At 34.1% G+C, this 20,607-nt stretch overlaps 2 protein-coding genes across 4 annotated transcripts; both read right to left on the minus strand.

Annotated features, from left to right (window-relative positions):
- Positions 1–1,508: 1,508 nt before the first annotated feature.
- Positions 1,509–8,377, minus strand: LOC128190803 (leucine-rich repeat-containing protein let-4-like). 2 transcript variants are annotated; one of them, XM_052863004.1, is made up of 3 exons: positions 8,214–8,284; positions 7,062–7,188; positions 1,509–4,093 (listed from the first exon to the last, which is right to left on the minus strand). In XM_052863004.1, exons 2-3 carry the CDS (start codon positions 7,067–7,069, stop codon positions 2,392–2,394), a joined length of 1,710 nt encoding a protein of 569 aa, XP_052718964.1. In that variant the 5' UTR covers positions 7,070–7,188; positions 8,214–8,284; the 3' UTR covers positions 1,509–2,391. The 2 variants fall into 2 exon arrangements, with proteins under 2 accessions (XP_052718964.1, XP_052718963.1); XM_052863003.1 differs by lacking the exon at positions 7,062–7,188 and having other exon boundaries at positions 8,214–8,377.
- A 1,841-nt stretch (positions 8,378–10,218) lies between these two features.
- LOC128189224 (ubiquitin carboxyl-terminal hydrolase 10-like) lies at positions 10,219–20,588 on the minus strand. 2 transcript variants are annotated; one of them, XM_052860751.1, is made up of 15 exons: positions 20,498–20,588; positions 19,218–19,319; positions 18,591–18,624; positions 16,319–17,743; positions 15,872–15,963; positions 15,628–15,737; positions 15,324–15,373; positions 14,890–14,987; positions 14,505–14,607; positions 14,012–14,133; positions 13,564–13,689; positions 13,028–13,120; positions 12,690–12,834; positions 12,518–12,583; positions 10,219–11,277 (listed from the first exon to the last, which is right to left on the minus strand). In XM_052860751.1, exons 1-15 carry the CDS (start codon positions 20,513–20,515, stop codon positions 11,090–11,092), a joined length of 2,772 nt encoding a protein of 923 aa, XP_052716711.1. In that variant the 5' UTR covers positions 20,516–20,588; the 3' UTR covers positions 10,219–11,089. The 2 variants fall into 2 exon arrangements, with proteins under 2 accessions (XP_052716711.1, XP_052716712.1); XM_052860752.1 differs by lacking the exon at positions 20,498–20,588 and adding an exon at positions 20,355–20,469.
- Positions 20,589–20,607: the final 19 nt, after the last annotated feature.

Raw genomic sequence — 20,607 nt, forward strand, 5'->3', positions numbered from 1 at the left:
TTTCCTCCTCCGTCTATCAGTACTTTCAGTACTTTGATTTAACTTTTTGCTTAATATTTCAATTGGTTATTACCTATATCATAATATGCACAAACTCCTCTCCATCACGAGACACAGACCGATATACTACGGAGAAACGACATAATAGCATTCTAAAGTATCAGACTGGTATTGTCTTGTTATTATTAAATATGTAGCTTTATAAGGCGCTGTATTTTTGTGTATGTTATATGATATCGAAATTACACTTTTCGCGGAGTACGGACACCGATATATACACATCCCTGTTGTATTTATTACAGCATATTTACACGAGTACATATATATATATATATATATATATATATATATATATATATATATATATATATATATATATATATATATATATATAAAATAAAATTTTAAAGGAAAATCGCGGGAAGAAACGCCAAATATAAAATTTAACTGATGCTAACATCTGGATTTTTTCATCTGGACTTTTTTTGTCCTTCTTGTTTAAGATAATTTAAATTTTTTTAGTTTTCAGAACATCTGTCTTACGTCTCCGTTGATCGTTAATATTCATAAAGTAGTATAGTTAGTTATGTTGTAATTTTTCTGTAATGCTTTCAAGCTCTTTTATTGATCTGATTTCATCACCCCTTTAATATTGCCTATCATATCCTAATCCTCTGTCTATTTTTGATGATATTCCAAAAGGAGAATTGAACTGACGAACCTCTATAACATCATTTTCATGAAAAGTAAGGATATTGTGTACGTTACAATAATGAATATATTTATAGCGTTGTGTATCAAAAAAGACGCGTACGATCAAACTGAATTCAACAATGACCGTAATATGTAGCGTTTATAGACTCATGCTATAACATAATTAGTATTTGGCAGATCAGTTCTAAAAAGATGGTCGCTATAATCTATGGGTTTAGTATGCATAATAAGCACCTAGCATCGTTTTTGAAAGGGGGTGTGCTTATCCGATCCGAAATCTATAGTCAAACAAAAAAATTCCTTATCCGCATATGTTCAAAATCCAAAGGGGGGGGGGGGTAGGGTAGTAGTACCTTTAACTTCTGTTTTAATGTTTTATAAAAGACAAAAAGGCTTGCTGCGAGAAAAATTTTCACTCACCATTCATACAATTAAAATACGGAAAGGGGACATTGTAGATTAACTACTAGTATAGATCTACATGTACTATCTACATGTACTATGTACATATAAATTTCTGTTCAATTTGGCATTGTACATCAAGATACGTGCATGCTATGCTTTCTTCTAGTAACCATCAGCTTCCATCCCACATAGAGTAGCTGATATACTATGAGGTATGATTACGTCGAACATTCAACACAGCCAATGTTCACAATATCAATGGCAGCTTGTAGCAACTCCATCGTTACAAATCATGGCTTCCATCATCGGACAAAATGTAAACACATAGTACTCACTGCCTCTGTGTGTTGTACTTTGATATGTTTTGATGCAAGAACCATGAGATTGGAAAGTTTTTTAAAAACAGTTTAATATTTAGAAATAAATAAAAAAAACAGAGACCCGTGTGTTACCTTCAGCAAATAGACAATATGTAACAACTTGAACACTTTAAGCTTCAGACAACCTTTGAACGTTAACAACCATAAGATAAAAATATGTTTGATGCATTTAAACTTTATGCAAGCACGAGGATTCTTCCTACACTGACAAGCAACAAGTCAATAAATATACTACTCTCGTTTCATTAATATTCAGGGGTATCAATTTTCGTGGATAAAGTGAAAATCACAGTTTCAAGGATACGTAAATTCGAGGCCAATGACCCTACCAATACAAAATCTTAATAGATATTGCACTTCAATGAACATTTAATTTCGGGGATCAACTTAACAACGAAATCCACGAAAATTGGTATTCAACGAATATTGATGAAACCACAGTAGTACATGTCTTTGCATTTTGTGTTTGTATGGATCCTTGAAGTACAAAGAAACATCTTTGATGAGAACTTGGCCCCTTCATCCATATTGGCATTAAACTAACCAGAATTTAAGTTACATAAGTGTTGTTTACAATATTGAAATGTAACTTTAAAAAGAATTTTTGAAGCACGCAAAATATTAAGTATATTACGTTATCCACATTTGCTTTACTTGGAATGTGAAAAAAACCTGAACCCTTCACCGATTAAGAACACAAAGATGATACAAAGATAGAAAATAAAATTTAAAAAAGGTAGCGCTTGGCATAATTCAAATGGCTTTTGATCAGAAATTACAAACAATAAGCTTTTTTATATTCAATAAATTGAAGTCTAGCAAAAAACCCCAGAACAATGCAACGAGGGGTGTTAAGAAAAAGAGTATATACTAATCAATAAGGTACTAGTAATTATGTGTTGTTTTCACATGCCGCAGAGTCAGATTTACAAAGCATGCCATTACTGTCTTTAAGTGGAACTGACATCAGCATCATCCCTGCAATGGGTCCAGGAGAAGAACACCGAGCTTGCACGATAAAAGAATACAGCATCCCAAGAGACTTGATCCAAGTCTGAAGGCCTTTTAGTCCGCAGTCACACTGTAGAGGATTTCCATACAATGTCAACAACTTTAACTGTTGAAAATCCTCAAAGATACAACTGTCCATGGTTTGTATACCGTTGTTGACTAGTTGTAGTTGTTGGAGGGTTTTTTGCAGTCCATCCAAGGAACTAGCCGAGAGAGACGGCCCAATGTTGTTGTTGTTGAGGTCTAGTTTCCGTATAAGCGTATTCTTGGCGAATGCTGATTTGGGCAGTTCGATTAGTCCGGTGTCTGAAAGGTCAAGCTCCCGTACCTCCGTCAAACCGCCGATTTCAGCCCACAATTCATTTGTATTAAACCTGTTTTCCTTTAAGTCAACCAAAACTAAGGAATTCTTTGTCCCATTGAAAGCATTCTTTATACCAATCAATGTTTTGACTTCGTTTTTATTTAGATTTGATAATCGAAGAGTTTTTATGGATGGCAGATCGAACGCATTGGCCTGAATGTTCGTTATTAAATTGTTAGACAAATCAAGGTTTTCCAGATTCGCCAAAGGTCGAAAGTCGTCAGCAAGAATTTCGCTGATTGAATTCAGTTGTAATTCTAGGGATGCCAAATTCTTCATTTTTGAAAACATACTTTTCGGAATACGCGTTATTTTATTTAACAGGATTCTCAAGTTGTTCATGCTTTTCCAATCATACGCTGAGAATATTGACAAGGAATTTGTTGTTAGAGCATTTCCTGTTAAGTCGATGCTCTGTAGATTGTTGGACACGCCTTGAAAGGTATTTGGACTTAATGTGTCTATCTCGTTTCGCGATAAATCTAAATATTTCAAATTCTTCAGTTCATAGAAGGCGTATCCGGCCACTTTTACTAAACCATTATCCTTAAAAACAAGTTCTTCCAGGGTTGGTACTTTCCAAATAGCCGTGGCAGGGTAAAATCGGATTTGTCTATTACCGCTAATTTCAAGATGACGTAAAGCTTTGAATTCTTGGAGTGCGTTTTCCGATATATGGAACATTTGCATATTTATGAGTTTTAGTGATTGAAGTCGCAACAAACTACTAATTGCAAAGCTTTCTTCCAATACCGGGTATAAAAAATTCTGTAGCTCTAGTTTTGTAAGATTCTTCAAAGTCTGCAATGAGTCAAACGGTGGCGAAAGAACGCGATCCCCGCCGATTACTAAATGTTCCAGTACGGTTTCAAGTCCGGAAAATGCTTGCTGATCCAGTTCACGAACCCCAGCATTGCCTAGATTTATTTTCTTCACCTTAAGCCCTCGAAAGGCGTCGGCGGGGATGTTTGAAATTCGATTTAGGTTTGTCAGATCACTGTAACTCTCGTCCGAAGAATCGGCGCTGTTTTCAAAGGTGATTTCTTGGAATACCTCGTCACTTGGCGTGATTTTGGGGATCGCTGTCAGCCCTTTGTACTGGCAATCGATGATTTGTTTGCCGGGGATACACCGACATTTCTCCACGGGACAGGACGACACAAATGTCGCCGACATTGTCAAGGATCCAAGGAGAACGAGGCGGATCAACGTTTCCATTCTGAAACGAAATCATAAACACTCTATTAGTGGCGCAACTTGACACGCTAAAAGAATATGAAATTAATTTTACATAAAAAGACATGTTTTTGATATGAAATTAACTAAACAATATTTAAAAATGCTATGGTCAGTTTTTGTCAGTCGTCGTCTGTTAGCATTTGAACACATGTTTTTTACTCTTTAGTCGATTTTACTTTTAGTAAGTCTTGACTGAGTAATTTGATCGTATTTCCTACGTGTGCAGGAAACATATTCCAAAATGATTCCGATGCCCTACATTGGGTAAATTTGTAAAATCGCAAGGTACCTTAAAGAAATCTTGTTCTTTACTCATTGACACCGTGTATAAAGTGTAAAGCATATTTTTGTAGTTTTTTAATGGGTTTGGGGTGGAGTGGGGGTGATTCCAATTCATGACACGAGGGTGTCCTTGATTAGCTTGCAGAGACAGCAGAAGTGTAATGGCGTGAACATCTACTGTTTGAGAGTTAATGCAAAATTTAGATGTCTTATTGTAGACTCATGAATGATTAATTCAGCTTCCATCTTAAAACCACAGATTGAAACTTGTCTTACCCACAAATAAATAATGTAGCCAATCTGTGAGAGTTAACCTGTCGCCTCGTATATCAGTTAAGGACTTGGAATAAGTACACTTCATTTATTACAACGCTTAAAATCGATACCGATGCGACGAGATAATATTTAAAATTGTTGCATATGCGGGCTGTAATCTTTTTTTTTTAATGATTTTTATCCGTCCCATTCACACGAGCTCTTCGTCAATATTTGTTCATCCATTTATCGACATTATTTCCAGAGTTACTACAATTAATCACATTTTGTGACTGAGACCATTCCAAGTCGATCGTCCTACGTCAGACGAGGGGATTTCTTAACGCAATGTCTGTGGAACAGTAATCAACCAATTTGATAATCAGTATTGTTTTAAAATATCACTGAAAGCACTTTAATTATCAATTATACTTTGATAATCTATATAAACATCAAATATACCATTTAGAGAAGGCTTTAAAAAATATTAATGGTGCGAGAGTAAACAGTCCAGTGTACAGATGTACATGTACGTTGTTTTGTCGTGTACTCTTTATGAACCCTATTAAAACCGGTTTTGATTTTTATTTATAATTAAAGGGACAAGGTTTCATTAGTTTGCTCAGCAGAAATTCTGATTCGCTATTTCCAAATGGTGACAACGTCCAATTAAAAGAGAGAAACTGCTGTTTGATATAAATGAAAAACAAATAAATATCATTTAATTGCTCTTAAATATTTTCATCAAATTTACAGCAGGTTAAATCATTTTGATTTCCTTTTCACTGTTACAGTTGTTTGATTGATATCTTATAGGTGCGTAAAATCTTAAATGCGTAGATAACACCCCAAGAAACGCTTTGAAATTTGATATGTATTTACAAGCAATAAAGAATTTCGAACAATATGTCATCATACGCCAAACGCGTAATATACGAAATTATAGGAAATGTCTACTTTTTAAAAGAATATATTGAAATGATAATTCAATACAATTAAGTAACAATGTAGCTCTTATGTATACATGTTCTATACCTTTTAACTTATCTGAGTGCTTAATAAATTGTTTTTCAAATGAAAATACAATAATTCTATAAATACAGTTGACAATGTCGTGAACAAGAAATCAGCACTGATGGTGATAATGATGATTATTATTAAAGCATTATAGTGCGAATCCTCTCCCATTCTTTTAATCTATCTAGTTCTTGACTTTAAATACGTGTATAGATACGATCCTATTAAATACTTATGTGTTTGTTGTTGTTGATAAATTAAATTCATTTTTTAAACATGGTCCTTTAAATTTATATTGCATTTCATTGGCGTTTTCCTTTTACTTTACAGTTTGGTGTGGCTCATACGTTATGTAATTAAAAATAAAATTCAAATATTGATTTGAACTTCCTTATCAAGTAACATATAATCCCAGTGGCTCCAAGATGCTGCAACAAATGCAGATTGAAAATTGTCACGTTGAATACTAGTATTCTGAGTTAACCACTTTTTATGTAAATTACAGAAACAATCGAGCATCTTATGTAAATGAAGTTTAATTGATTTTGGAGCTAGGAATTGATACGCTTTGTTGTTACCTTGAATAAAATGTCTGTACTAATTGGAAATGATCACAAAAACTTCAACTTGTATTATAATCTTCCTCAAACCATACATGAATGTAGAAGGTGTTGCAAAACAGTGGGACTATTCCCTAACGTGGAAAGGGCCTTTAAATACCCGTATCGCTTGAGAGCCACATCTCAATATAGACACATCACATAGACGACTATAAGTACATACCAGGCATGTTCCGTACGGAGGCAAAATAAACATTTTACGCGCATTTCTATCGAACACGGCAGCCACCAAATACATTTAGAAAGATACATGTGTAACCATATACATGTTTTCTGTATTCGAATGTTAACATATCTCAATTTGATATCTACTGTCCAGCGTGTTTAAAATATAATTTTTGAGATACATGAATAAATCTTATTCTGGCTTTAAAACCGTCAGAGTTGTAATTATAATCATCCTATGTTTCTATAGTATCTTGATAAACGCTAAGTCTAGTAAAAAAAGTACAAATTTTTCCGTACATATTTTCAGTAACCTATTGCTTCAAACTTTCTAAAATGATTTTGTTTGCTTTTAACAACCTGTACATGCATCTTTGAATCAGCATACCCGTTTATTGTATAAAAAGGGTGAAAAAATCAACTTTCTACATTGATGCATACTAAGTACATTGTTTTAAAATCTCTTGTTCAGATGAAAATGTTTTTCAAGTTTATAACGGGGGCTTCACACAGTTATGTTGAAAAAAATAAACAGGCATGCAAAATATTACATTAACAAGAGTTTAAATAACTTTATTCTGACATTCTTAAATTATCTCTATACATTACCTTTCCATGTGATTAAAAGAAATCAAATTTTAAAAAAAAAAATCCATCTTTTTCGGGATTCGAGCCCAGTCAAAAATATAAGGCACGGTGTAAGTCTGTTCTAACTGCGTTACCACTCGACTATAATCTAGACATGAATACAAAATGGAAAATTTAATTCGTCGTTTTTAGATTTCAAAGGTATTACTGATTTTTTCAAAAAGTCAGATTTATTAAAAATATGCCTCTTTGAAACAAAAAGCGCAAAGCGTAGTTTTCAAAAATTTGTTTTACTCTAAACGTTAAGATTAAATTAATTTTGTTTCAAGTAGGCATTTTTTCACAATGATGAGGATTCCCCATTTATATAGCGTGAATTCTGCCACATTTGTCTGTGTAACCATTTTTAAATTTATTCCACGGTCTTAAACAAGTTAGTACAAACTTTCCAAATAAAATTCTACACTGCTCTATGTACAACATTGCATGAAAAAAAGATTTACATCGAATTCTGTAAGTTTGATTTTTTTAAATTTTATCTGCAACTCCTTTAGGGAAAATTAGCATAGGAACTGTTGACACCTTCTTTACCATTTGTTAACAAACGAATACAAAGTACAAATTCCATCTCTTGACTTTGGTTGTCAATAGAAAAATTATAGCCGAAATGCCTTTCATGGGAAAAAAGTATCTGCAGTTAAAAAAAACCCTGTAATTAAACCGATATTCATAACAAGTTGTAATCGATGCACGCTTTGAAACCTTCTCTATTCTATATTATTATGTATATGTTATAAAGTTTTGTTTCATTGTGATTATCATGATTATGAATGCAAACAGCCGAAAATCATGGATGTCTTTTACTCTGTCTTAGATCTTGTATAATTTGAACATAAACTGTACCATGTCTGGTGATATACATGCATTATATATTGTCGATGATTTATCTGGACCCTGATGTAAGTATCATTTTTATGTAATTTTTAATTCAATTACAAGTATACAAAAACGAAGAAGAGTCGGACTATGTGTATTATATAGTAATAGTATTAGTATTTATTATACAGTCTAAAAAATATCCTATCTGAACGGAACACACTGAATCACACACAGAGGTATTCCTATTGTGTACATAATCTTAAAACAACAAAACAATGTCAAGCGCGTCCCTACCTTGTCAGTAGCTGCAATGGTGGTTCTGTCCAATTGCTTCGCTCTCTGCAATACCGCATGTACCGGGGACCGGTTCTTAACATGCCGTTTTATATACATGTAGGTATACGTCATCGCCTTTCCATTCACATCAACTCCCCCTTACTTTTTTTATTTGCGGTGACGGAAATAGCCGAGTACTAGTAGTTACGATTGGACTCCGGTCTCCAGGTAAAATTAGTATTTTGGTTCTCGTGCAAATCGTTCACATTGTTTACGAATAACAGACGTAAAACATTTGAGGGTTCAATGTCATTTGAATTTGAAATGAATCGAGTATTTTATTTTGAAATTTTTAACAATTTTATAGGGATTGTCGATCGCAATTTAAATTATAATGTAAAGAGAGCATGTGTTCTATCCACTCGCTGTACAGTCAGTGCTCACGTATCAATAAGCCGGTTTTGCTTTAACCGAATATAAAACAGTTTCCAGTTGTAAGTACCCGATGGAAATATGTGTTGTTAAAAACTACATGTACAATACTAAGACACAGGGCTTTGAATCTATTCGGTAACTTTGTAATTTCCTTCAAGCTGCATACACTGTAACCATATTACATGCTGTCAGTGTACCATAAAAGTTACCATTCCACACACTGTCATACACTGTTAGTTGTGTATTGAGAATTTTATAAACCAGCAACTTTCATTTGGACGTGACAAAAAATCGCAAGGTTTGCGAGAAACTTGTAAAGGTAAGTACCGGTATACTTCTTGCCGCAAACCAGTTTGTACAGTTAAGCCCTCCCCCACTTTTTTGAAACGTTAGATATAACCATAATCCTTTTTTTCGCTTGACGTTGTCAAGATTTCTGATGAGTCCCCACCCCCCCCCCCCCCCGCCCCCCAATATTTTCAATTTGCTTCCGATGCCACTGTTTCATGTCAATTTATTTTTTCTGTAGTTAAGTATATCCGAATGGATGGAATAGAAAATTCCAAATGAACCTGTAAAAAAGCAAATAAACGTGGCTTAGGACATATATATTACGGCATATATTAGGTAATATTTGCGAAATTGAAATACAATAATTAAACACCATGTTCTTCGAATGTTTAAAAAAATATTTTTTTTCTTAAATTAAAGATTTGAGACAGAATTTTAGCATATTTAATGCATTTCATGATTAAGTTGACTTAATTAAGTACAGTCAACTTTAAAATGACAAAATCTTAATCTTAAAGATATTTGTTTTAGGTCCCGTTTGTTGAATGCATGCAATTACGGCAGGAATTTCGGGTTGTTTTTTTTTACAATCTTCGTGCTCAGGTAAAAATAAGTTTCCATGGAATTTACAAATTTGACACGATGAATAATGTTTCTCCTTTTAATTTATTTCATAAGTGTACGACCACTGGGAAAATAGTATTTCCGTGAGTGATAGGCACCCCTTTATTTACTGTACCCAGCGCTCTCGATGAGTCTACGGACTGTAAACCTGAATTTTTCTGAAGAGATACAGTTCCACACCTAGCACGTGCACCTCCAGACAGCCGGGCGATTCTTGCCCACCCCCGTTATTACACTATTTATTGGCATACTAGTGTGCAGTGGGCAGAGAGATTTATGATGCCTTGTGTGTTTGTCTCGACAGCTTTGGCACAGATAGCTACTATTATAATTCTTTCCCGTACAGACAATCTTCACCATCTTAGACTTCAATATATGATAAATTATACTGTTGTATTGATACCATTAAAGAAATTGTTAATCCATGTGATTATGATAATACAAAATATCTATGTGTCTACTTGTATAAATGCTTTATGCAGAGAAAACAGTTCCAGGGACGATGAAGAACTGTATAAAATTGTCTTGCATGCTATAGCAGTTATGCTATAATCTTTTGTCTGACACTTGATTTCATTTTGACTGTATGCAAACAGTAATCCATTGAATTGAATTGAATATATTTCTTTTCTGATATTTGGATCCTTATGCCTTCAAAAATGGAGTAAAATACCCATAAACACTTATTAATAATTATACATTTTAATTTCATAAGCCTTCATAAATAACATTTTTCATTCAAAATGTCCAACATTATTTTATCAGAAATAAAGACACAGTGCATAATGTATTTCATGACTTACTGTCTATATATCTTGACCCAAGTCAAATCATAGTACATGTAATAATGCACCAAACAATGAGCATTGCCAACAAATATTTTTAATTATTTTCATATTTCTCTAAGATAGCAAAAAAAACCCCAGCTATTTTTATTTCAGAAAATTTAATTTCGTCAAAATTCTGAAACCTGAGTTCTTGATCAAGACTTCAGAAAAACAAATAAACAGTGTGATTAATGCATTGCCATAATCACAAGGTATTTCCCATTATATAATAGGAATGTGAAGGAAATCCACTGTTCTCATTCAAAAACAGCAATCGGTCTGTTATTCAAAATTAAAATAGTAATAAATATAAAGAATGCACAAAACCAAAAAATAGCAGAACTATTTACATTTCATTCTTTTTGTTGAATACAAAATTCATCTTCCAATTTCAGTGCTGTATAATGCTGTTTATGCATTTGCTCATAACCCTTGAAGTGTTTTCAACATCTTTTGAGAAATTTCCATATTGATTGACTCATCAAGCGAAATAAATTTCAAGAGAGCAAATTGTATATTATACCGGCATATAAAATAACAAAAATAATTGGAAGCCTTTAACAATACTTCCTGGGATTCATAAAAAAGAATCTGTGATACAACAATATGTTTTAATTCTACAATTCAATAATGAACATCTTCCATTCTGTTTTATAATAGCATGATAATGATGTATCGTACACGGTCAAGTGACAATAGCAGACCAAGTGCCTTCACTTAGTGCATGTCGATGCGGCGGTAGTACAGTAGATATGGCACACGCCCTGGGATGTTCTTCAGCACAGTGCCAACTGACACATGCTTGACCAGGCTGTCGTCAATAATGATCCAGTTGTTGATGGCAGGGTGAAAAACAGCGGTTGTATAGTGGCCCCCGGTTGCCTTCTTCCCATGGTGGTATACCACTACAGAAAACAGCAAACGCATTATATCTCGCAATTCTGTCTGATAATTGATTCTATAAATCATCAAGATAGTAAAACACAGACAAAGATATGCACTGGATCAAATTTGATATGTGATTGTCTTTGATCTTGCAGGTATATAAATACATAACTGTACATTAAATACTGTATGTCATCAACTAGAGCTGGTATTAATAAAGCTGACATTAACTCATTAAAACATCGTGATGCCATATTAGTTTTGACTGCTCCTCGAAAATTACTATTAATTGCTTTCTGATTAAGGCTTCAGGTTGCTCAGACTTCTATTACATGAACTACACATTGCAGTAATAATTATGTTCAAAATAATAAAAAGAATAATCGAAACTACTATCAATAAAACATAAAAGAGATGAAAGAATTTTCAAAGTACCCATATTACTGTAAACCAATTTCTATTCCCTGCGACTTTATTTCGCAATGAACTGCCAAAAAACTGGTTCACGACGGCTAATGTTCGCGACCAAGCCTTATCCAGACCTGTATTGTTATAAAAACATTAGACAAAGGATTGGTTCGCTGCGAGAAATATTCGCAACGACAAGGCTCTCACTAACCTCGCGAGAATTTCTCACACACGAATAAAAGTTGGTTTACAGTATCTTGTACAGATACATGTTTTGCTGCCTTACTTCATGTACACATTGAACGACGTCATACATACAAAGTAAACATCGTCTACCTCTTATGGTAAACCCATGCCGCACTATATCAGTGATATTAAATCCAAGGAAGTAACTGTGTAATTTGTTTTTATCAGATTCTACAAAAACAGTCAATTTTCTAAAGTCCATGCTATCACTGCATGATCTGCTGCAGTGTGTGGTTTGCACATGTGTGATGTTTTTACAACACTACGACAAAGGAAAATCGAAGTCTGTTCTGTTTTGTCATTCATTGGATATCCCTTAGTGCAGTATTGGTCACATTAGTCCAAAATGCATATCTAAAATCTTTTCTTCCAAAGTAACATTTTCGGATGAATGTAATATATTAATGCGGTGAAGCATGAATAGTGCTCTTGGCCTTATATAACGGGTGTGTAGCGATAAGTGTAGCAATAGAAATAGAAAACTAATATGCAGATTGTAGGAGGATAAAAGGAAAATAATGCAAATTTATGAATTCATGTCAGCTTTAGGCACGTAATTTACTACACTACAGTGTCAGATTTTGATTGTCAATTTGGATGCGTTACCTGCAAAAAGCTTGTAGGACCTTTGATGTAGTTGATACTTGCTTCGGACATTAGGGGACAACAGATCTACAAGTCATCAAATAAAACCTCTATTATTAGGAAATAAAATGAGTCTGTTAACACACCACACTGTGCATTAACTACTTATCCTGCTTAATTCTTTTTTCCTTACCTTTGGTGATTTCAAGGTCAATGCCATATTCAAAGTTTTTGAGCAGCTTCTGACTTCCCCCATCTTTATCATAGACAAAGAATTTAAGGTGAAGGATAAGGACAGGAGGTAACTCTTCCAAGGTCAAATGTCGGACGACATCCACCTACAGACAAAACATATAATCCAGGTAAATAATTAATGATACACACTCAAACATACTAGTACATTGTACAACAAAGATTTCCACTATATTATCTACTAACAATTAGGAGTGTTCAACTGTAAAACAGATAAAATCCTTTCCAATTATTCCATATAACTACATAGCCTGGCTCTCCTTTTTGTGTTACACCCACCTCTGCTTTGGTTTTGGAGCAGGTGAATCCAGACACAGACTCTCTTGAGACCAGTCCATCCATCGCCTCCTTCACAGAGTGAACTTTATCAGACTATAAATAGAAACATTTCACTTAATTAAAGCCGAGTTTCTTTACACATCAGAATTTTCAAAAATAAGATTAACTAAAGGTAGATAAACAATATATGTGTAATCAGAGAAAAAAAAGAAAAGTCTGATGTGTATAAAAATCGCTGGATTGAATGTAGACTTAATCATAAATGATGTAATATCAAAACATTGATTGACCATAACAATAAACTGTGGCCTTTTCATCGGGAAATCACTTAAAGTAATGACTAACAGTGTATGTAGTTCAAGCTAAGGGCTCTAAATATCTTAGTTTGGCATTGCATTAGACCTCTGTCCCTATATACCACATTCCGTTGATAAAATTCAACCAATTTTCCTCCTCATTGGGTGGCTTTCAAAGAAAAATAAACTATTTTCATAAAAGGAGACATTAAATAACAAAATCAGACGGAATCTTGTCACCTGAATATCTAACTGTAGAGTAAAGAATGGCTGAAGAGTGGCTGAATCTTTAGAGTTGGCTTTGTACAAAGCAGACCTGGTGTACCCCACAAAAATCTCAGCTAGCGGCGTCTTCTCAAAATTTGCCTTAAAAGAAAACAAACCAACGCTACAGTATAAATATGTACAGCACTATTATAAATAATACTTATATTAGAAAGGAAAGATCAAATGAGTTGTGTAAGCCATGCTATTTATAGAAGTTTTTGGAGAGGGTTTATATAGGCTTTGCCTGTTGCCTAATCCATTTGACTACTCAATAAAATATGTTTAAAATAAAATTATTTATAGAAGTAAAGATTTCACAGTATAACAAATGAGTTGTGTAAGCCATGCTATTTATAGAAGTAAAGATTTCACAATAAAACGAATAAGTTGTGTAAGTCATGTTATTTATAGAGGTACATACACGTCGAGTAAGAACACTCTTCTTTTTAGGTCCAACTTGTTCCCACGAGTCGGGGTCCACATCCTCCGAGCTCTCATCCAATGACACATCATCAGTTGTCAGGCCATTGACTGCATCGGGACCTTGTAAAAAATATCAGTACCTTGTAAAACATATCAGGACCTTGTTAATTAAATTAGGACCTTGTAAAACTAATCAGGACCTTATAAATCTAATTAGGACCTTGTAAAACTTATTAGGACCTTATAAAACATGTCAGGGCCTTGTAAGTTTAATTAGGCCTTGTAAAACTAATCAGGATCTTGTAAAGCATATCAGACCTGTATACACTCAGCCAGAGACAAAGCATAGGGCAGTAATAGAACACACTGCATCAATGTTAATACTGGAGCAAGGAGATTGAGAACACTTTGAAAAGGCCATGTCATTTAATCTGGAAATATGGAAATTTGACTGATGTTTTTATTATAATTTTTAATAGATATTTGTATACCTGTGGGTGTACCATTAGCAAACTTGATGAGTGTTGTCATTTCTTCATGTAGTCCATCTAATATATAACTCAAGAATTCTTCTGCATCTTCCTGTTTTCCAAGCTGAAACATATCCAAAATACATGTAGAAATCCCTTCCAACAAATGATTTATTGATTAATATTCAATAAATATGGAAATGCACTGGCTGATTTGGTTGTCAAATATATATCTTAAAAATTTTATTACATGTATTAAACTTTTTTTGCTAGTTGGCATATTCGGGTTTGACAATTCAATATTATTACCAACACGAGAAATAAAGAAAAGATAATATTCATTTCATTCATTTGGAGATAATTTTGAGTACAATAACTGAGTAGGATAACTGAGTGTTGGACAGACCTTAAAAGACTTGTTCTCCTCTATGACCTGTAGCATGTTATACACATTGACAGGTTCAAAGGCAGCTCCAGGCACCAACTCTGTTAATGTCTTTCTACCTACAAAAGTTTTTTTTGCATACATGTATATATAAATCAAAAGCTTCATAGTGCAAAATTAGATGGAAGGGTACAGACATTTAAGTCATTACATATAATGAAGTAAACATAAATCATACACAAAGTGTAATAATAAGGAAACACTCATATTTCACAGAATGGTGGGAAAATTAAAATACTACATAAAAATCTAGAACATTACTGATAATTCCTGGAAAATATGGTGTTGCTTTAAACTCTGATTTTCGATCATTACAGAATTTACTCTCACTGAAGTAATTTACACTCTTATGTATCCGAATACAAGTCTAAGGGAAGCAACCTTTTATTGTATACCTCTTTCTGTTGGGCGGGCACAAGGATGGAATTCATGAACAAACTGCACTCTGGATAGGAAATACAACAAATCATAATTTGGTAAAAACATGACAGGTATTGTAGCATAACATCATTTTTCAAATATAAAATAAACACTTTTTTTAAAATATGCTGTTTAACCCAATGTGTTTAAAAAAAAACCCCATCTAATGAGTAAATCATAGGATTTGATAAATTTTGAATTGAGAAAAACAATCAAAAAACATGTGAATAAGAAGATGTTATATCAGAAAACTCTTAAGTTTTGTCCTTGCTGACTTACAGACTGTCCATTATGGGTGTGCTGCTTTTCCCCTTCCTTGCTGGGGCATTGACGGGGAATTTTTTCATCATATTGTAAAATGGTGGACATGAAACCAGAGCTTGTAATGTCTACAAAACTAGTCAAGAAAAGTTCTTTCCACTGCAAATCACTAATCTAAATAGTACCTATACACATTTTCTTCTAAAATTAGAAGGTATAATGTACATGACTGCTATGATATGTTTAATATTAGAAAGGATACAGCATTAATATAGCACCAGTTGCCACGATTCATCAAACCTCTGGGTTGCAGTCCTATTGGAACATGACTGATCTTCATTCGAGACAGTGAGTCTGAAGTACAGACACATACATATTTTAAAGTAAAAGAATACTAGTACATACATAAGTGACAGAAATTTCTTCAATCAAAGGCAGACAAGTCTAAATTCAAGATATTTACAGAGCAGTAAAAAAGTAAGAAAACAAAGAATTATTTCATTGCACTGCAGTCTAAAACCTTTAAGACAATAAATTTCTAATTGGAATTTGACTAAACAATCTAACAAATGATTTGGAGTAAAATTGAGCTAGGAATAAATGTAACAATTGTAATCGAAAAAGGACCCAATATACGGCATTAAGTGAGTAATGAATAGTTTGAATAGAAAAAGTAATGAAGGTATAAAATACATAAACTAACTACTACCTCCAAATGATTTTGCCAGTGGATCTTCAGATACATCGACAGGTGCAGACAGCACCCTTGGTTCTGTCTGGGATGACTCCTGTGGTTTTGAGGTGTGGTTGGAGGGGGTGGGGGCCCATGTTGTCACTACGTATCCCTGCTTTGCAGGATCAATGTTACTAAATAGGCCTGCCCAGGATGCTGACTTTGGTTTGGCAGCTTCTTCAGGAACACTTTGTGGTGAGGTACTGGGCAAAGTGGGACCCTGGGAAGAGTCTTTGGGTGTCTCTTCTGAAGAGGCTCCACTCATCTTGCTCAGAACTGGGTACTGATCTGGGTCCAGGTCTGAGCGTTGAGAATCATTATCCATAGCAAGAGATGGACCCATAAATTCAATATCTTCATTTAACACAGGGTCACTTAATTTCTGACTAGAAACTGTAGGGACAAATGATAAGGAATCACTGATAGATTCTGGATTCACAGACAAACTTTCCTTAGATCCTGGATGAGATGAGCTACTGTTATCAGAAACCACTTCAGTCACATTTTTCAATGGCTTCTGTAAGGACATCACAGAAAAGTGATCAGGCAATTTGTTAAAGTTTTGTGATTCAGTTACAGAATGGACGTTGTCAGAGGTGTCTCTGCTTTCCTGTGGTTTCATGGAAGCTGACTGCGCAAGGATAGCACTGTCTTCACAAGTACCACTATAATGCATAGAAGAGGGCATGTTCTGAAAAGAAACTGTGTTATGATTCGACACAGGTACATTGAACTGTGAACATTGTTTCATAGAAGAGTCATACACATTTCCTGGCTTTTGTGTAGGTTGCTGCCAATGAGGGATATTGCTTGGATTATTATGTGTCTTCTCCGAAGTCCTGGCAGATGGAATGAATTCTGGCTGTTTTGAAATCAACTGGTCAACAGAAACATTCCCATGGAAGTTAGCACTGAAGTTCTGATGCTGTGGATACCTGTCTGTGTGAGCACTATAATTACGGTGGCCCTGAGACCCAGCCTCTGTCTGGTTTATTTGAATGTGTGGAGTTTTACCTCCAACAGAGGGTGCACTGTCCACGAGAGTGTCTGGTAATGGGAGGGACTGTTCCACCTCCTCATGCCACATTAGCGGACGATTCTCCTCGGGTTGATCAGTAACTAAAGAAGTTTTCGTTTGAGCTGCTTCATCGTATTTCTGATAGTAATCCGGGGGTCTTCGCTTTTTATTTCTTCTTTCATATGGTTTACCTGCGTATCTGTCAGCACTCTGTTCTTTTGCTTTTGAATTGCTGGTGTACAAGTTTTCTACCTCTGACTTTTTACCGTAGCTGAACATGATGCTGCTCATTGTTTGCTCTGTCTGTCTGTCTGCTGGGGGTAGGGAGGGGACAGACTGAGCAGAGTCACTGGGCGAGCTCTGTACTCCCTCATCACCTCTCTCTGTAACAATTCAATTAATGAAAATATATCAAAGTTTAAAACTGAGAAGTATCTTATCTAATTTTTGGGAGTTGATTTTAATCAACTCTCCTATGCACTTACTCGGGCAAAGCGAAAGTGAAACAGTGTTTGGACCTAAGCACAAATCAATACACCTGACAACACTTAGTTCTTGAAAATAATCGATAAATTCGATGCTATGTATTCTGAAGCATTGTTTTTCAAGAAAACTTATTTATTAATACCATGAAAATAATAAGATTTTAAATTGTACGAACAGTTTAGATATTTTTTAAAGTTGTATGTATTCCTACGCTAGAGTTCAATGTACAATGTAGTCTCGTTCAACCAGACGCTTATCTGTCTCAGTTAATATCCGACAAATAAACGGAGACAGCCGAGCGTTTGAATGAACAAGACAAGAGTTCAATCTTGCTTGGATCCATACAATTTCTCAGATATATTTTGATTACTGATACTACTTCCCATGCAAAATCACATATTGTTGATTTTGAATAAATGACAACTCCTGTCAGTACTTCAGTTATTATAACATTATAATTAGATCTAGTATCATTTTTCATTGTAATTAAAGGCTTAAAATAATGCTGCATGTATGAATTGTAATTTATTTGGTTTTAGTAGAAAACTGAATGAAATACTTCGGGAATCAAATGAAATCAATGATGTGCAACTCTCTAGTCAGTCTAGTGTATGGCAATAGTTACAATACCACACTGCCCTTGATTATCAGATATTTACTTGGGTATTGTACGTGACTTAATAAAAGAATAATATATTTACAATGAGGCTAGAATATCTATAAATCAATTTGAGGCAAACATACCATATCTATTTGGATCTGTATTTCCCCATGGAAACTGTAAAAAAAAATGTTTGGTTATTTGGTCATTCTTTAATGCAACACTGCTTCCTTTTAAAAAAAAAACCCACATAAATATATGACACAGAATGAGAATCATTGTAATAAAAATTGTAATTTTCTTGAAAAAGAAATCATTGTCGTAGGCACTTCAAAAATACAAAGAGAGACAGTTTTCATGCTGAATTTTCTTCATTAGATTTTGGACTTTCCCAAATATTAAAAAAAATATATCACATTCATAGTTCATTAAGTAATCAAAAAGTCTGTCCCTCACTTAAAAAAAATGATTCAAGTTGTATTTATTGCTGCACTATCCTTCTGTATTGTTTCACCTTGGGTAATTTAACTAATTTTTTTTTACAAACTTTTATTTTCTGAAGAATTGGGGACCTGCGACCATGTTAGTGTAGAAATTAAAATATTGACACAATATTGAGACATTGACCACCTGATATGAATAATACAGAGGGATTTTAAAATCTAAGCCAACTAAGAAAATCAGTATCCAGAAACCTTCTACCAGCTATTATCAATTAATCTGTTAGTTTGTTTAGTGTAATTTATTTCTTTTTGTAGAGATGTACCAACCTCAACTTTTCCAATAATTTGGCATCGTTGCCCAAATAGTATATCATTGACCCGTTGCTGTTCCTCTGGTCCCAAGCTTGTCACATCCAGGAAATTCAATTCCTACAAATAAAAACAAAACATACATGAAAAATCACTAAACATAAAAATTCATCCTTGAAGGTACTGCATTACGTATCACTATCAAATACACATGATAAATCCATATCTGTTAGAGTTTAAAAGAAGAAAACAATTAATTCTGAAACTCCATAGACAAGACTTCACTACCTTTATAAGTCATATAAAATACAATGTATAAAGGTGACATTTGTTCCCCTCAATTTGTATTAACTTATGACATCTTGTTGACATTTTAAACTCTACTCTCTGAATTATTCCTGTTAAATATGTATCAAAAATTATCTGCAACTTTTTTTGCTATATTGACAACCCTTGAAACAGATTCTAGCACAAAACCAGATCTGAGGAACAATATCATTTTAACAACAGAATATTAATCTGCAAAGCTTTTCTCATGGATAACATGTATATAAGCATCTTCTCAAGTCAAGGATTTCTGATCCGCTCCAGTACTCCAGAGTGCAATTTCCTACAAAATGGCAGGCAATTTCAAACGCGTATTTTAACAAAATGACTTGGTACGACTCATTAAATGGATATTTTGTGGACTAAACTACATATGCTTGTTCAAAAAGGTTTTTAATGAATAAAAATGTGTTTTTCCTCTGCAGATTATTTTTAACAGACTTAAAATTAATGGAAGCTGATCTGCTTCACGGCTGCAACATTGCAAGTACATGGGACGAATTCTTACTGTGACCTGTGCTAACCTGGTCATGGTAAGATTATTCTTTCTAGCCCTGAATCAGCGATCGGGTCAAAACGTTGTTGCATACCTGGTGAATTTATACATAGATAAGGTATCTCTCTCTTCCCAAACATTAAACGGCTTATTGATAGAAATTCAGAGGCCTGTGATAATGTTGACTGTTTGACAGTCAAGCAATATTGCATGTAACCGAAGGCATAACAAAATTAACTACCAGTACACAAATGAAAAATTCGAAGTAAGTTCTTTTACATTCAAACAAACTACATTTCCATCATGCCATACATTGGCGAATAAATCAGTACCTTGTTTGACAAGGTAATGGCTATCCGAGGATGTGTTCCATGGGCATGCCATGGCAGTACTTTTTGCTACAAACCAGTAAAACAACTAATCTTTACTTTATCACTTCAAAAAGTATTTTGTCATGAACAAAAAATGTAACTACCTGGACATTGGTATTCATTATGGTAGATTGATATGTCACATTACACGCTTACTCGCCATATTGCAATGTTGCATTGCTTTCTTGAAATTCGTACTTCCGGTCTATAAACT

Source organism: Crassostrea angulata, chromosome 6, assembly GCF_025612915.1.
Source record: "Crassostrea angulata isolate pt1a10 chromosome 6, ASM2561291v2, whole genome shotgun sequence".
In the NCBI taxonomy this organism is placed as follows: Eukaryota; Metazoa; Mollusca; class Bivalvia; order Ostreida; family Ostreidae; genus Magallana; species Magallana angulata.

Excerpts from the sequence above, each read along its gene's own strand:
- LOC128190803 (XM_052863003.1), bottom strand. The coding sequence starts at position 8,296 with ATGTTAAGAACCGGTCCCCGGTACATGCGGTATTGCAGAGAGCGAAGC. Across the intron at positions 4,094-8,213 it reads CCATTGCAGCTACTGACAAG|AATGGAAACGTTGATCCGCC; the intron begins GTAGGGACGCGC and ends ATTTCGTTTCAG.
- LOC128189224 (XM_052860751.1), bottom strand. Across the intron at positions 17,744-18,590 it reads TACAGATCCAAATAGATATG|AGAGAGGTGATGAGGGAGTA; the intron begins GTATGTTTGCCT and ends GAATTGTTACAG. Across the intron at positions 15,738-15,871 it reads ACTGGTGCTATATTAATGCT|ACATTACAAGCTCTGGTTTC; the intron begins GTATCCTTTCTA and ends CTAGTTTTGTAG.